The following is an 18,713-nucleotide window of genomic DNA, read 5'->3' as shown; positions in this document are numbered from 1 at the left end:
CCTTAGCTGTTCACGAACTAGTGTGAAGTACACTGGACAAATACAACCAGATCCAGTTATGTAACATTAGACAAAGACCTTAGTTGTTTGGCAACTGGTGTAAAGTACACATTGGACAAATACAACCAGATAAATAACTTTATTGAAAGAGATAAAAAAAACCTTGCTAATGACATTGGCAAGTCATGTCCAGAATGTTGCACAAGTGTGACTTTGGAGCAAGATTGCCCTTACTGTGGAAATATAGAGAAGATCTCAGCTAGAAAGAAGTGTGTATCCTGGTATGTGGAACAGTAACACAAGGTGTCTTCACAATTCAGTATAAATACAAACTGTTTAGTTCCAACCCTAAGAGTTTATGAGAAGTTATGGAAGGAGTGCTTTATACTAGCAGTCAAACATCCAAGAGACTGTGATGGCTTGGGTGTTTGTCATTGTCACAGAACTGATGGAAGTGTGAATAATATTAATACCAAAATGTGTTGGTCCATCATACTAAACCCTTTTGAATGAATGTTATCAGGCAGAATTTAATGTTTCAACAATACAGTGAACTGAAATACATTTTCCACAAATGTCCAGCATATTTGGCAAAGTAAGTTTAAGAGATCTTCAGCAAATAGAATTACTGGTGCAAAGTGAAGACTTTAACTTTGTAAAATAAATATAATTGTAACAGGCTGGTTAATACAGTGTTTCCAATGTTACACAAAATTATAATAGGCTGGTTACCACATTGTTTCCAATGTTACACAAAATTATAACAACCTAGTTTTCGTAACTTTTCACTTGTTATATGTATTTATAATGGGCTGGTTATCACAGTTTTTGAGATGTTACAAAAATCATAACATCCTAGTTTTTGTAGCTTTCCACTTGTTATATATAATTGTAATGGGCTGGTTATCAAAGTTTTTCAAATGTTACACAAAATGTAGGAGATTTGTTGTCCCAGTGTTTCATGTTGCATATAATTATAGTATACTGGTTATCATAGCATTTCAGGTGTTAAATAACAGTGTAGAAGATTTCAACAGGGCATACTACTGTTAATAATGATAATAACAATATTAGTAACTCTTATTTTACAATCAGTGTGGCTTATGCATAATGTTTTTAAAATCAGCTAATTTCATAACCATAATTTTTTAGTTTTATATTACAAAAATCATTTTCTTTGTGCAGAAGTAAAGCATCAAAGCAGTTTTATGTTGTAACAACAAAACTTGAGTTTATTTTATTACCTAGAAAATAAATGTAAAATGGAATAATCATATGTTTTAATGTGTAAACTTAAATCCATAAAAGTAGTTGAAGTGGAATTTTGTGAAGAAATACTCTAAGAGGAAAGGTAGCATTTCTTTCAATTTAACACTATTAAAAAATATTAGATTACAACTGTATTTACTGATTTCAAAACATTTATCATACAAGTCATCATATTTCATAAGGAAGAGGGTTTTAAAACCCAAGTTGTTAGAAAGAAGAATTAAGATAAAATTTGAAACAGGAAAACAATTTACCTTCATGTTGTTCTAATTGTAACTAACATAAAAATATTAATAGCATTGTTATGCATGTGTGCATTATTGGTACAATATTGTTATTTGAAGTAGTTTATTTGAAAATTATACATTGTAGTTCTTCACTAATTTTAGTTTCTGGAATTATCTTTGGTGTTCTCTTGGAGTGCACAAGTTTTGCTGTTCAAAAAGGGGACCCAACATTCTCTGATCGTACTTCCTCAGTGAGTAATAAAGTAATAGAGTTGAATGTTAGTGGTTATTCTGATGTGGCTTCATCAACTACAGAATCCTCATCTGGAGTATTACATCAGAAGAGTTTGCCATACCAAGACATCCGTATCTCCAATAGTGAATTTATGGAACTTGGACTTTCTGATGCTGTCATTTCAGGACATATGCCATCAAAATGGCCACTCAATAAGAAAAGAATTCCTACAATAAGTACATCATTTCCAACCAGAATATCTGATGCATCACAAACTTCATCATCTGATAGTCATTATCAAGACAGAGTGCCATTACAGCATCATTCACGAAATTTGGACTTTTCTCAAGGATGGTTTGAAACATTGTCTACTGACCTTGATCTTAACTTTAGAACTGTTACCTCTGTTGATAGTCCAGTTAATCATCCAAAAATGCCATCTGGAACAGTTTCTGACAGGAACAGAATAGTATTTTCTGGTGGTTCATTACTACTAGAAGAGTCTAACATAAGCACAAATTCTTATCATTCCAAAAGCAATAACCCAGGTAAACTGAAAGGATTTTTTCCAAATGATGACCACAGTGGTCATAACAGCAGGGCATTCTATAATCAAGGAGTACCAGATGCAGATGCCAGCACCAAGATTTCTCAAACTATTAAGAAAAGTGATGATGTATATTATTTTTCATTCTCAAACCAATCCACTCTTTCACCAGAAAATAAAGAAAGTGAATCAAACAAGTCATCTGCGATTCCCATTGCAGATAGTGATTTTGAGACTACAGAATTGTATAATCAAAATGCTGGCGACACTTACAGCTTTACTGAAGCCATCAAGAAAGATTCCACTGCTGTTTCTATACCAAACACTTTTCTAGAGTCAGAAAAACATCATTCTTCAATTTCCCCTTTGGGAAACTTCCCAGAGAACAATGAGACAGTGGAAGGAAACAAAATAGAAGGAATGGCTCAGTTAGGTCATTTAACATCTCCACAAGATCCCTTTGTCAGAAGCAGTAGACACTCTCATTTATTTGATCAAACAGCAAGAAATTACACCAGTGCTGAAAAATCTTTGAAAAACGTCACCAATCCTACTGATTTTCCCAACACAGGACTTGTAACATGGATAGCCAAACTGGACAATAGCTCTCATTCCATGGAAAAGAATAGACACCCTTCAGGAAAGTATCCATCTTCAAAAACTAATCCTGACATTGGTCTAGTTAATGACCAACCAGCAGGGTTTAATGTAGAACGTGCTCCAGCTAATCCTCCATCAATCATGGGACCTGTTTCTGAAGCTCGTGATAGCAGGCAGAATACTATGAGCAATGGTGCTGTTGCTGGCATCGTTGTAGGGATTATTTCCCTAGCAGGATTGACAGGTGAGCATGTTGATATCATTTGTATATTTACATAAACATGCTACATGTATTACATGATTGTTATTTTGAGCTATTAGTGTGCTAGTTGTGAGTGTATTATTATCATAATGATATTTGTGTATTTACACATTAAATTGTCAAGTGAGTCACGTGTACCTTGCATGTATTCTAAAGTTCATAACAATTAAATCATGGGGAAAGATATGATAGTTAGCTATTTCAGGTATCAAGATGTCATTACAGGTGGTTCAACCTTCATCTTAAAAATTACATGATGTAGAACTTAGAAGAAAAATGGAAGAGAGAGAGGTGAACTTATTAATGCATATTTGAACACATACTTTCAAATAAACTCCTGAAATATATCTGTTTTAAACCTCATTTTGACAAAAGAAATTGATTTGATTGAAGAATGAAAGGTGTTTCATAAAAGTTCTAACTATATGTAAATCAAAACTCATAAACCATGACCAAACACGAAATGGTGTTAACTATGATTCTTGTATTGTGTATCAAAACAATATGCTTCAATATAATATATTATGAAGTATTGGTTCAGTAGAACCTTGAAACATGTATTTTAGCAGAACATTATTTAGGATTATCATTTGCTGGTAATACAAATTTGAATGTACTGTCCTATTTAGTGCTGGTTTAATAAATATTCATAAAGTAACTTGGTATTAATGACGTCTCTCTAGTTAGTTTTCTGGTCTAACTATTCAATTTGTAAACCAAAAATGAAAGTTATGGATATTCTGAATGTGATGTTTTGTATGTGATTTTGCTAATTGTAAAGGTTTTCTTGTTTCTGTAGCAGTGACATTTCTTCTCCTACATAATAAGGATTATTGCAAGGCAGTCAGTAACCTTGATAGTAAGTGTTCATCAGACAGCTGTGCTTATATTGATGATTCCTTAAGGACAAGCTACATGAACAGCCATATTGAGCTTCCAAAGGTTGGTCCTATGAGTTTCAGTTTTGTTTTCTCATTTCTGTCTCAGAGAATTTCTTTGTTTTTACAGAGTTTGAATATTTTCATACATATTACATAGTTTCATTTATTATATTTGATTTGGAATTCTTCTAACATTCAAGTGTTTTTAGTTCTGTTTGCTAAAATGTATATCTATGCAATATAATAAAAAATTTAAATAAAATATATTCAAAAACATATAGGAATATGGAAGTAGACAAAGTGTGGGACCAAGTAAATAGTGAATTGGATTGTACACAAACAAAAAGCACACTGGTTTGAAATTCAAAATATAGATGTCACTGTTTTATTGTAAATGGTTTACAGAACTTTAAATGAACAAGTGTGTATCTGAAGGTACAATTCCACTAAAAACTAGTTGCCTCAACTTGGTATGAGTTTGCAGAATTAAAATAGGAAACATTTCACCTGAAAATTAGCCAGATTCTTAGTCGAGAGTAAAAATCCAGTGTAATACAATTTCAATTGCTTTGATTATTTTAATACATTTTTTGAAAAGACTATAGCACTTCTTTCTGTATGGTGAACATGGATATTATGAATGCATGGCTGAACATGTACATCATGAATACATGGCTGGTGTGATTGCTAAAATTCGGTCTTTCCATTTACTCTAATATCTTATATTCTACATTTATTATATATCACAACAAAGATCAATGTTCCATATCAGTAAATATACCCTGGCACTTTTACATTAATGTTCAGCTGTATGTTTAAAAACATGAATGTAAAGTAATCATCTATTTATCCTGTTATTCTCATAATGTTACCTTGCAGATATGACCATCAAACTTGTATTACTTGGTTTGACTTTGACTGTTAGTTACAGATTTAAGTACATGTAACAAGAATGTCATTACAGTCTTTAACTGTCATCTCTAAGCTCATGAACTGATCAAAGATTATCAATTTTAAGTATTTATGACAGTTATGGTGCATTCAAAATACTCCTACAGTTCAGCAACAAAGTAAAATATTTATTTTTTAAGTTGTACAGATTTTGTATGAATGTTAAGCTTCTAACTATATACAGCTTCTATTGAAGTGAAGATGTACCTTGGGACTTTTCAGTTTGTATAAGATGAATTTCAGTTATTCAGTATTTTATTATAAATTAGTAGTTATCTTCCTCTCAGTAAGTACACAGAACATATATTTTTAATTTTTATTGTTCTGGTCTTTGTAGGAGTGGTTATTGTTTTACAATATTTCTCTGTACTTAAGATAACTAGTTGTTGTGAGAGTTGTTGCTTGAAAATAGCCTCCTCCAATCAAGGAGAGCTAGTTTCTATAAAGTTAAAATAGTCACTTGGTAACAACATCTGACAAAAAAGGCTGACATGTACCAAACTAAAAATTAACCAGAAAAGAATACATATAACTTAATAAAACTGTTCTTGTAATAATGAAATTCAATAGAAAGATGGCTTTGCTTTTTTTAATGTTCATGTTAACCCTCTCTCCACAGGCTTCTTTTTTTGCACATTATGAAGTTGTTGTAAGGTACATTAAAAAGTTAAACTACTTTCTTTTCATGGTATACCAATAAATATGGCAAAAAGTTAGCTAATAATCCATGTAAGTTTTTATTTTATAAGGTATTATTTGAAACAAATCTAGAATTTTCCATAGTGTGAGAACTGTGACATTTACTCTCTTGATATCCCCTTTTCTCTGATTTATTTGTCACTTCTCCAAGAATTCTGAAATATAAATTACTTGTTATGATATTGTAAATGCTCAGGCAAAGCATATGTTACATAGCCTTCAATCTCATTTAGTAACAGAATCATGAAATAATGACCAAAAAACCCAGAATAATAATGTATTATTTAATTAGATAAAATAATATGCAGTACAGTACTACCATTAGTGTAAAAAGTAAGGTTAAATGTCATCGACAGCAAGAAGTTAGACCCAAATAAATATTTTTTCTTGTTTTTCTTGTGTATGTTTTATTACCATAAACGTAACTGATGTGTAAAAATATGGAGTTTTTTTAGATTAGTTAAGATTAGATTAGGTGAAATGATAATATCAAAAGTTTTTCATGAGGTATGCTCATGAATAGATTGTGCATAGTATAATTTGATAATGTAACGTGAGCTATACATTCTCCAAGTGAATAACAATTTATAAGGGCATGAATATTAGTTAGACATGGTTCAAAGGGTGATAAAGCAATAAAATTTAAGTATAAATAGATGTATACCATTATGAAATTAAAGATATTTAGGATAAAGATATGCAGTTTCATATTGCAAATTGAAGTCATTCTAGAAAGAAAAAATGATAATTTAGACACTTTTTTTTTTAGTGGTTACAAGGTTGGTCAAATTGACAACCTTGTATAAAGTTAGAGTAGAGAAAACAATATAAAATGTAAATTTTACTCAAAGAAAAGTTTGAAATTTATTTAGGAGGTTTTAGAGATTATGCAAATACAATTCTAGATTGTAAAGACAAAAAGAATTTTAATCTTAACATGGAAATTGCTTAGTACTTGTAAGTACTTAATACTTATAAGTATAATATAGGTTCATGGCCAAATCTTTAGAAACACTTCATTAAAAAAAATCTGTGTGTGTGTACAGAAATTGTAGTGTTTACTAAAAATCTGTAGAAGTTTGTGGAGATGCACAGTGTATTAAAAGTTATAGCCTGGAAACTATAATGATTACAAAATGGTTACAAGGTTGGTTGACTTGACTTGCTTCATAGTAAGAGTTAAAGTGGGAGGTTGTGTTAAAAGTTCCTTTAAAGAATGTTTAAGAGTTATAATTATTGTTATGGTGACTAACAGTATAAACAATGTAATAAAGCATTCTTACCATTAGCTCATTGAATATTTCCATACTCTTTAGGACAGCATAGAAGAAATGTCATCCCTGGATAATGATTCCTTTCTGAACAGTCTGGAAGCTGTAACCATACAGAATTATTGGGCTGACAATTCCAAAAATACAAAAGTTTAAGAAATGTTTTTAAAACAGATTAGAGGTGGTATTTAACTCTTCCTGTTTGTTCAGTGTAGAAAATGGTGTGAGGTTATTGCAAGCTTAAAAACTGGCTTCTACAGATTTTACTTCTGTATCTTGTTGTTTTTACCCACCAGTAATTAACAGTCATCAGGTGAGGATAGTTTTACTGGTACTGTACATAAATTTTGCCATTACTACAAGAGTGTCAAAGTTTTAGTACCACATCTTGTTTATTTGTAGTGTATCATGTTGAAATGTTTTCTTGGCTTTAATTAGCTAAAGTAGTCAAATAACCTACTTCAAAGTGAAGGTATTAACAATACAATGCAACAAAAATATGCATTTATTACATTCTTGCTCATTATGGAAGTGTGTATAGTGAAATATGTAACACTGTACTTTTAGACAGAATGATAGACTATGTAACGTTAATATCAGTCTTGAATGTTGTATATGTAACACTGTACTGTTAGATAGAATGACAGACTGTGTAATGTTGATATCAGTCTTGAATGATGTACATAACACTGTACTGTTAGATAGAATGACAGACTGTGTAATGTTGATATCAGTCTTGAATGATGTACATAACACTGTACTGTTAGACTGAATGACAGACTGTGTAATGTTGATATCAGTCTTGAATGTTATATATGTAACACTGTATTGTTAGACAGAATGACAGACTGTGTAATGTTGATATCAGTCTTGAATGTTATATATGTAACACTGTATTGTTAGACAGAATGACAGACTGTGTAATGTTGATATCAGTCTTGAATGTTATATATGTAACACTGTATTGTTAGACAGAATGACAGACTGTGTAATGTTGATATCAGTCTTGAATGTTATATGTGTAACACTGTACTGTTACAGAATGACAGACTATGTAATGTTGATATCAGTCTTGAATGTTATATATGTAACACTGTATTGTTAGACAGAATGACAGACTGTGTAATGTTGATATCAGTCTTGAATGTTATATGTGTAACACTGTACTGTTACAGAATGACAGACTATGTAATGTTGATATCAGTCTTGAATGTTATATATGTAACACTGTACTGTTAGACTGAGGATAACACAAGTATCTATTTTACTTGTAATGCTATAGTATATTGTACGTGAACAGTTATGTTTTTCTTAAGTATGCTTAATTGTAGTCAATAAAGTTTTAATTTGTTCTTCAGAACTGTACTATGTCTTTGAGTTAAGTCTGCTGTAATGAATGGTTATGCTATTTAAATATTATTTTATGTCAAAGATGGAATGTATTTATAGAATACCAATTTATTGTTAGTGGTTTATTGTATATCACTTTTTTGTCTTGTATAAAAATTGAAAGATATTGAAATAGTCAGAATGACAAGTTAAAATATGTTAAAAGTTAAAAGTCTTGAATTCTAAATAATTTTTATTGTTAAAGACATTGGAGCTAAGTTCAGAATTGGAATGAAAACTGTATAGAAAATGAAATATTTTACATTTGATGGAATATATAAATGTGAGATAATCCCAGAAAACAGGAGAATCAAATGAGAGAAAGAAAGTATTATAATCCAGGTGGATGTGAGAGGCTTCTCTGAGGTAAATATGTATGAAACTCAAAGTGGATGTAAGACAGGTGACTGAAGTAAATGTGTGTATTAACATCCAGCTGGATGGGAGAGGGTTATTTCAAGTAAATATGTTTTAAAATCCAGCTGGATGTGAGTCTTGTCTGAAGTAAACATATTAAAATCCAAATAGATGAGAGGTAGATGTCTGAAGTAAAGATGTATTAAAATCTAGGTGGATACAAGAGGCTCATATGAAATAAATATGTATTAAAGTCCAGGTGCATATGATAAGCTTCTTTAAAACTTGGATTGACTTTTTAAAGGAATAATGTAGTGTAACTAAGTCCAGATGGGATCAGCTGTATTTTAATGTGAATCTTCTTCAGTTGGATTTTCCTTAATATCTGGAGACTTGCATTTTGAAGGAGTAAAGAATATATTTCCACATCTAAGAGTTGAGTGTCTCATGAGAATAATGGTGGGTTGAGCTGACATGAGAGAATGGTTAGTCACTATATTGTATGCTAAGTACTGTTTTGGAAGTGTTCAATTTTTAAACTAGAAATGTGCTCAGACTAGTGAAAGTGAATTCTGGATATACTAGCAGAAATGTAGGTTAGTGTACTGTTGAATGTGATATGAAAAGGTAAAGGTTCTGAATGCTAAAAACTTGTTTATTTGCAATAACATTAACATAAGTAATTGAATATTTTAAGTAATAAAGAATATATAATGTGATATTAATGTTGTTTAATGGTGAAAAACCTGTTTTGTACTTATTGTGGTGATCCAACTTCAGTTATTGTGGTTAGTGGTTTATATTGTTACCTAAATCTAATTATTGGTTAGTAAAGGTTTTTATAACTAGTTGTACCCTGTGCTTCAACTGCTGTTTTTATAGATGTCCTAAAGACTTTCTGTGTTAGTAGTTGCCAGGGCTCAGTACTAGTTGTTTTTTTTATATTAGAGCTGATAAGTAGTCGAAATTACCGTAAGTGATCGTATGGTAATAACCATAACAACTGTTTAATCAGCCATAAGGAAGAAAGTGATAGATTGATGATGATAAAAACTAGTGTGTAACGTGTTGATCAAAACCTAATTTTATGCTTGTATGTAGAGCAAAGTCTAACAAACATGTTAAGTAATGATGGACAGAGAGGTCTGACTGAAATAGTATTAAGTTAACATATTTAAGTACTTTTCACATAAACTAGCCTCTAAGTGTGTTTTTTTTATAGACTTCGATAGATCTAAGTATGTGAATGTGTGTGTGTGTGCAGTTCATTTTATTGTTACATTCCTTTGTTTTTATAATGCAACATTTTCCAATATTAACGTTTAATTTATAATGTTGGAGAATTTTAATTTTGCTCAGTTTATCCTATAGCTTTCATTGTAAACAAATGTATTATTTTGTGAGTTTGTTGTGTACTTAATTAAAGTATATTGTGTACAATATTTTGAGCAAAATTAACTGATCCCAGCAAAACCTCTAATTTCTGGAATTATAAAACTTTCAGAATATAAGGAACTTTCAACAGGGAAATTACTATTGATGTTCATTAAGTGAGCTTAGACACAGAAAATTTTGTTTTTAATTCAGTCCTACACAAATTAAACTAGTCACCTGTTCTTGGTAGGTTCATGGAAGTGTAAGTTTGAAGGTGAAATTAAACTAGGCACCTGTTCATAGTTATTTGATTAGAAGTGTAAGTTTGAAGGTGAAATTAAAATAGTCACTTGATCATAGTTGTTTGATTAGAAGTGTAAGTTTGAAGGTGAAATTAAATTAGTCACTTGTTCATAGTTGTTTGATTGGAAGTGTAAGTTTGAAGGTGAAATTAAACGAGTCATCTGTTCTTAATAGGTTGATGGAAGTGTAAGTTTGAAGGTGAAATTAAACTAGGCACCTGTTCATAGTTATTTGATTAGAAGTGTAAGTTTGAAGGTGAAATTAAAATAGTCATTTGTTCATAGTTGTTTGATTAGAAGTGTAAGTTTGAAGGTGAAATTAAATTAGTCACTTGTTCATAGTTGTTTGACTAGAAGTGTAAGTTTGAAGGTGAAATTAAACGAGTCACCTGTTCTTAATAGGTTGATGGAAGTGTAAGTTTGAAGGTAAAATTAAACTAGTCACCTATTCATAGTCATTTGATGGAAGTGTAAGTTTGAGGGTAAAATTAAACTAGTCACCTATTCATTTATATGCAAAAACGGCTCGTTTGGGCTGAGAAAACACTTTACATAGAAGAGCGAACAACGTTTCGACCTTCTATGTAAAGTGTTTTCTCAGCCCAAACGAGCCGTTTTTGCATATAAATTTCTCAACAAGTGGGTTTCTCGTCATCACTGATAGTCACCTATTCATAGTCATTTGATGGAAGTGTAAGTTTGAAGTTGAAATTAAATGAAATCATTGATTCATTCTTTATCAGACATAGTTATACAAAATATGAGTAATAACATAATTTATTGCTTCTGGGGTTGTGTGATTTTTGATGTTGAGAAACAAATAATTTGTGAACATTCTTTATTCTTTTGGTTGTGTGATTGTTGAAGTTGTTTATACTGATTATTAATTTATAAACCATAACCTGACTTATGTAGCACTTGCTTGTGATCTGTTAATGATTTAATGTTGTTAACACTTAAATATATTGTGTTATTGTTACCATAGTTTTGATAGTATTTCTTATTGTTCATAATTTCTAAGTTGTATTTCACCCATAGGAATAATTATATGACATAAAGGTTACGATATGTCTTACAGGTATGAAATAATGTAAAAGTAATGATGTGTCGTACAGAACTTACATGGTGTAAAGGGTATAAAAGGTATGGTATATCTTACAGGAATGATTATATAACATTTAGGTTATGGTGTGTCTTACAGGAATGAGATAATGTAAAGGGTATAAAGTTTGTGGTGTTTCTTAGAGGAATGACAGTGATGTAAAGGTTATGATGTATTATTTTGTAAAAGAAAATTTTACATTCATTAAATAACAATCAACCAAAGTTTTATTTTCTACATCTTTCATAAATTTTATGGTTTTATAATGTATTTCACTTAGACTCCATACATTTTTACGTGTTGTTTAAATAAATGTTTTTGGTCCAAGTATGTGTAAACAAATGTTCAGTCAATGTCTGATTTTTGTGAGTTAATCAACTGCTACTCAACACAAGAAGCTTGAGTAATCATATATATTGTACAGTTGAACCAACTCTTTGTTAGGGCAGTGTTACTAATTTTAAAATAAATATCAGTAAGGGTTTCAGTTTTCACAATTATGTATGTAGAAATGGCTCGTTGTGGTTGAGAAAATATTTTACGTAGAGGAGCGAACAACGTTTCGACCTTCGGTCATTGTCAGGTTCATGGTTGGTGAAAAATAAAGAAGAAATGGATAGTTATGTGGTATGCAGATGCCATATATCTCACAAATCTGTGTGTGTACTTAATGGCAAAGAATTTTTCAAATTTTTATGTAGTTTTAGTTTTGCATAAGGTTCATTCAGATAAGTCACAAAAGAAACAAAAAAACTATCTTTACTGGTTATGGTACAGTACATATGACTGTCCTGTAGTGACAGTGGTACAATATCTTTATTACTATGCAAAATGGTGAAACTTTAGCTGTAATAGTCTTTATTGTTGTTCTCTGGAATGTAAAGGTAATTGTTTTTTTAAGCTTTATTGACAAAATATCTAAATCTCTGACAAATTCTGAAAAACAAAAAATAAAGATCCAAGTTAATGCAGCCCTTATTGTTACTTTTTGTGATGTCAGTCCTTCAAGGACCCTATTTGTTTACTGGGATACCTTCTATCCAACATCATTATTGTAGAATAAGTAGGAAGCTATTGTACCACTGTCAGTACAGGACAGTTATATGCAGACTATTTCAAATGACTGAGCATAATGATTGTAGACAGAACCCATACAGATATCGTACAACCACTGGATACAGTTTTAAGTCATCCTTGTCTTTGGATCCATCTGTGGCTAAACTGTAAATACTGTTAGTAAGTATGCTCGAAATTATTTTGTCATCTTCACAACCCAACATTGGCTGTAGTTTTGGTTCTAGCGCAGCCATATTTTTTCGCTATATCAGAGTCTGGGAACATTTTTCTGAATAGATGTCTTGCATGATCGACAACAGCTAGGGGTAAATTATGAGCAATGACGAATTGCGTGAACATCACTTCTGCCTTTATGGTTTCATATTCTGAATTCTTACTCATAAATGTCGTTATCTGCATTGTTTTTCTCTTCGCCTGAGCCTTTTGTTGGTGAAATGCCGATTTTGTATGTCTGGAACAATCGTTTATCCCGCCATGTGCCACAGAAAAATTGATGTGACAAAATGCATGATTGTCACTGACTTTTGATGCAATGACCGGATATTTTGCACTATACTGTTTCCTAAATTTTTGATTCACAGTTATAGCCCTTTTAGATTTGCCAGAAACAAGACAATCTGGTGAACAAGGCTTCTTTTTTTCAACTTGTAACAATCGCATTGGTGTTTCTATGCCGCTTAGAAAACGAGAAATACCCATCTACGCAAGCGCTAATTGGCTGACAAGTACTGATGACGTAACTATGGATTCTTCCACGTAGTCAGTATGGAGAAGCACCACACTCAAACTATTAGTAGACGTCGAAGGTACAAATATTTTTTTATTATTTCAAGCACAAACATGATTATCGCAAGTAGCCATTTGGACTATGTCTTTTATTTATTATCAAAATTTATTTGTATCTCACTAGAAATTTTCTTTTCACCCCTTTCAAGCCCTGGGGGGACAATTTATCACTTTATTGTATAGGGAATTGCAACAACTCGTAATATTTGTCTGTTTGAGCGTATAGTCGTAATGTATACACCAAAATTGTAATTATTACGTTTAAATCGTAATGGTTGGCCTCTCTGTGTGTGTGCTGTGCCACTGTAACTACAGAACAATGTTTACTCTACTATAACCAGGAAGCTGCTGTACCACTGTCACTACAAGACAAACATATGCATATATTTTGCAATATGTATATAAAACCTTCGTTATATGTATATAAACGAATATATTAGCTCAGGTTTCGTCATTGCCAGAGATCGAGACATGGTGTTTGTTATTGTAACTACGTATGACAGTTGTTTTGGCCATAAGTTCTGTCACATTACTAATAAATATTTGAAATGTTTCAATGGATAGGCACCTTCAATTTATAATTCCAGTCTTCTTATGCACTTAAGCAATTTCAGTTTTTCTCTTCTATTTCATAAAACTAGAGAAGGGCACAATGTTCGAAAATAACATTTAAGATTAACTGTTATGGAATATTCGATATACAGATAGCATGTGCAACATGCTCCATGACTCCTAGAGTATCATTGTTGCTTTGTGTATCTTAGATGCCCATGAGTGACAATGTGTACAACATCCAACATGATCGTTTCAACCTTGCATCAGTACCAGCCAGGGGCGTAGATCCTGGGGGAATGGGGTATACATCCCCGCTTCATTTTAGGTAGGGGTATGGTGCATACAATCATCCCCCTTACAGTTTGGTCTGTTGAATTGTTTTATTGCATCACAAGCCTGCAAATTGTGTGTTTGTTCTTCTGATTCTCGTGTTCTTACCAATCGAATTACATAATTAGGTCTAGATGTAGGCTTTTTCAGTAGCCGAAATGTACATCTTTAATATAGGCGTGCTTCTAAGCTTTTCGATGTAAGCGATAATTCGTAAGTATCAGTCAGTAGGCCTAAGTACACATGCAAGTATTGTGGCAACAAGATTACTCTGAGACTGCATGTTTACAGCTTTCAGGTTCACGTAATCAGAGATTACCAATTTGCAAATTGAACAGTCCACAAAAGTGGTTGCAAAAATCATCCCTCTCCCATCGGGTGTAAAAAATCTACGCCCCTGGTACCAGCCTGTTACACAGACTGAAGTCTTTGACCACACTCAACCAAAAGGTTGTACCATTATTTGTGTGTTAGTGTGTGTGAGAATAATAGTAAACTTTCTCCTTCTGTCATTAATGTCCAACAATTTGGGCCCATTGTATCGATGTGGCTTCTTTAGCAGAAGATTTGTTTTCAACATATTGTCACTCATGCATGCAGTGGCTGAATGTTATAAAAATTAGATTTTTCTAGTTATGGGATATGGTGGAGAAATGTGTAGGCTTTTGTGAATGGAAAGACATTTCTACTTGGGCTATCATCACTTTGTTGGCCATTGGAATTGAACCTCAGATTTTAACATAACCTGTCCTTAGGCTTACTGGTTACCCTAAACGTGTTAGGTATTATTATTATATGCTCATTAATAGTACTGGTTAAACTATTTAGTATATGTATGTTATTACTGTTTATACAGTGGAACCCCTTTAAAGCAGCCACCTTCGGAACTGAGACAAACTTGCCTGATTAGAGGGGTTCCACTGTACATAATTAGGGATTATGTAAACAAAAAAGGGACTGTGATTGAATGACCGCTTTCAAGGGGTGACCGAATCTGAGGGGTTCCACTGTATTTTTATTATCATACTTTTATTAAAAATTGTTCTCTTAATAAGTGCATTTAGGAGTGTAGGAGTAATCTAAGTCTGTCAAACTGGCAGAAACTATCTAACAGACGGTGTCCAATTGAAACAATGAATTTTAATACTTTTATGTGGGAAGGTAAGAAAAGTTTAATATCTATACTGATTGCCAGGTTGAATTTTTAGTTCTGATCTAATGTCCCTGTTTAAAGAAAGTTCTGATAATAAAAATTCAGACAAGCAGGCTTAAAAGTCATGATCAATGTAAGCAGTAGATTCTTTTGTCAGACTTTCCAAAACTTTTCCTACAACTGTTAAAAGATTAATGGATCTATAGTTACTGGGACAATTTTTATCACCTCCTTTGGAAAAGAGGAGTGAATTAGCTAACTTCCAGTCTTCTGATACTTGTCTTATATTCAAGGACTGACAATAAGTGGTAGTAAGTGGCTCTCATATCCAATCTTTAATCTCCTTCAAAACCCTTTAATAAATATTAAGGAGATTTATCATTTTTTAAAACTGTTTTCTTAACCAGCTCAGAATTAATAGTCATCTTGTTTAATCTGGTTTCCATTTATCAACTGTTCAAGATGTGGAATGCTGCTCAAATCTTTATTAGTAAACACCAAATAAAAAACAAAATTTAATAACTTGGCCACCTCATATTCAGGTACTATCCTTCCTTTATCATCCCTCAAGGGTTCTTTCCCCATTCTAACATTTTACTTACCCTTAATATGTGTTAAAAGGTCCTTACTGTTAATGTTTATATTTTCAGACAAAGTTTTCTCCTTTTTGTCTTAATTTCCCGTTTCTCCACCTTTCCTGATATTCTTTTGTCTTCTCAATATCCTGTCATGCGTAGATGATAAACGGTACACGTGCAGGGTGTGCAAAAACTTAGTCTGTGCATCCCTCCCCTCAAATAAAGATGGTTCACAGGAAATAATTTGTTTAACATTGGAAATCTCATATTGACAGAGACAAACAAATTGTTTGATTAATAATTCAAAATGTCTGTTAGCTTTAATTTTCATGACATAGGATTATACGCCTTAACGTGTGATGTGACGTCATAATTAACATATTAGGGGTGGCCTTAGAGAAACTATCAACATTTTTTTGTTTTAAAGTGTCAGTTGTTCCATAACATTCTTTTGCCATATTTTATTTGATAAGTTCCCATAACAATAAATTCGTGATAGCAATTTAGGTTTAATATCTTTAAAGCCTCAACGAATCAGAGGCTTGAAGGACAGTCATGGAAGTTTGTGTTCTCCTTCGTCCCTCTTCATTCTGACTATCACATATCATGATTTGTTGTTGTATTTTTCATCTAGTTTGTGAATTTGATCTTTGATAATTGGCAAATTCGTAAGGTTGCTTTTGTAGTCAGGAGGGATAAAAGTTGGTAGTCTAAATGCTGTTTTAATAGCTGAGTGTTGTATGTGACAGAACATCTGTATTTTGTAGTTATTGTATATTTCGGATTAAATGCTTGAGAGAATAATTCGAATAACCTAACCAGATCTGTGGTATGTCTGCTGATTCGATTAACCTAATCTAACTAAACTCTCTTTCGACTAGAAAGATGCTCTTAATGTACGTTTACCAAATCACGACATTTTTTGCCAAAACTCCGAATACTTAGGGCTTGATAAAACATGAATATTCTGGTATCATTGATTTTTTTTCTTTTGAAGAGAAAAAACAACAGAAAAGTATTAAAATATAGAAAGTTGAATCCGCAATTTATACATCTGAAAGGAAATTACGTTTGTCTTTCACAAAATAGTCTAGTTTAGTTAGTTTTTTTTCCGGATAAGAGAAAAACAGCATCTTATTACTGTTTAAGCGAGTAAAACCTTTTATTTTGAAAGTCGTTATGTTTCTACCCTTTTTTCAAAAATAATCATAATCGGGGAGTTCAAATTTATTTTTTAACATTCACAATTTTTTGGTATTTCAAAAATTTCATTTTTTCATCAAAAATATCGAGTATATATTATTGGTAATTATCAAACATTTCTTTAAAATTTCTTTTTTGTGTTATTCGACTAGAGAGATGTTCTTGACGTACGTTTTCCCAATTAGAACCTCCATTTCGTTAAATCTCCGGCTGCTTAAGACTTGATTAGACATGAATATTCTGGTATCTTTGATTACTATTGAATAAAATATTTGCAACTAGAAAGAAACCTATAATGACAAGGAGACTAGAATCCTCACATTTTTGAAGCGTATTTTCAATAAAGTTCATTCTAAGAACTTATAAACTTTATAGCTATGAATTAATAGCGTGTTTGTAACCTGGAAAATTAAGATATATATTTACAAATCTAGGACTGTGAAATTTAAAATTTATATTTCTTAAAAATATAACCTGAATTCCAAAATTTTGAGCATTTTACGTGACTGGGCCGAGCACGGGCCAGTTGTTAACATGTCAGACTTTACTACAAGGCTCCTTGGTTTGTGCCACTCCTCACTTTAGAGCTATGACTTGTGGGTGCATTATAGGATTGACAAACAAACTTCATTATTGATTAAAGTAGCCCAAAAGCTAGCAGTTAATGTTGTTAACTAGCTGCCTTTCCCTATACACACATCACAATTAAGAGTAATTACATAATAGCCCTCAAGTAGTTTTGCGAGATGTTCAATTAACTTAAACTTTATAATTTATATTATTTATAATTATATTCTATTGTGTAAGAGGATACGTAAGCAAATTTTCTCTTATCAGACATCCTATTCGGTTAAATTACCGATTCTCCAACTAGTTCATTTTAATTTTATTATGAATCAAGTAATTCGATTTCCAACATCTAATGATAATTAAATTAATATATTTTAGATAGGTTTCAAATGTAACAATTAAGCTTAATCTACTATAAAAACATTCAAATATAACGTTAAAGCTCGATGTTATGGGCCTGAACTTGAAGATGTATGAAATACCAAAAGATTCATTAACTAAACAATTAACACAGAAGACTTACCTTGTTTGAGGATTCGAAGTAAATCATTTAAATTGGATTATGCACACTGTTGCAAAAACTTTTATCTTTTCCTTACTATTGACATATTTTTACAAGCAGTTGTGTTTATCAACCCTGAGAAAGCTACAAAGCCGTTAGTTAATAATATATACATGGAGTGTAAAGGTCGTTTTTTTCTAAAACATTTTTTTAACAAAATGTGTAAATCTCTCTGGTATATACTACAATTTTTGAAATATATAAAAGTCTCTTATGTCTGTTTTCGGGTGCCAGAGTTGCAAATACATATTGGAGAATTTAAATTTGGTAGGGTTTGGTTTCCCGTCATTTATTACAAGTTTTTGTACTAATATGATCCCTGTAGTTGGCAGAGCTCAGACAGCTCATTGTGTAGCTTTGTGCTTAATTCAAAAATAACTACTGCTATGAACATAAATGTTCATAAATAATTATATATAATAATGGTTGTGAT

General features: G+C 31.8%; 1 protein-coding gene across 6 annotated transcripts in view; it reads left to right on the top strand.

The window, feature by feature from the left end:
- The window catches only part of LOC143257098 (uncharacterized), a 28,438-nt gene extending 16,645 nt beyond the window's left edge, over positions 1–11,793 (top strand). For all 6 annotated transcript variants that reach the window (XM_076515329.1, XM_076515323.1, XM_076515328.1 and 3 more), the window contains exons 3-5: positions 1,659–3,122; positions 3,940–4,082; positions 6,988–11,793. In XM_076515329.1, the coding sequence (XP_076371444.1) occupies positions 1,659–3,122; positions 3,940–4,082; positions 6,988–7,098 (1,718 nt within the window). In that variant the 3' untranslated portion in view covers positions 7,099–11,793. The remainder of the gene's footprint in view (positions 1–1,658; positions 3,123–3,939; positions 4,083–6,987) is intronic.
- Positions 11,794–18,713: the final 6,920 nt, after the last annotated feature.

This window comes from Tachypleus tridentatus, chromosome 7, assembly GCF_004210375.1.
Source record: "Tachypleus tridentatus isolate NWPU-2018 chromosome 7, ASM421037v1, whole genome shotgun sequence".
NCBI lineage: Eukaryota > Metazoa > Arthropoda > Merostomata > Xiphosura > Limulidae > Tachypleus > Tachypleus tridentatus.
The sequence above is the reverse complement of the archived record's forward strand: the minus strand, read 5'-3'. Positions and strand labels throughout refer to the sequence as shown.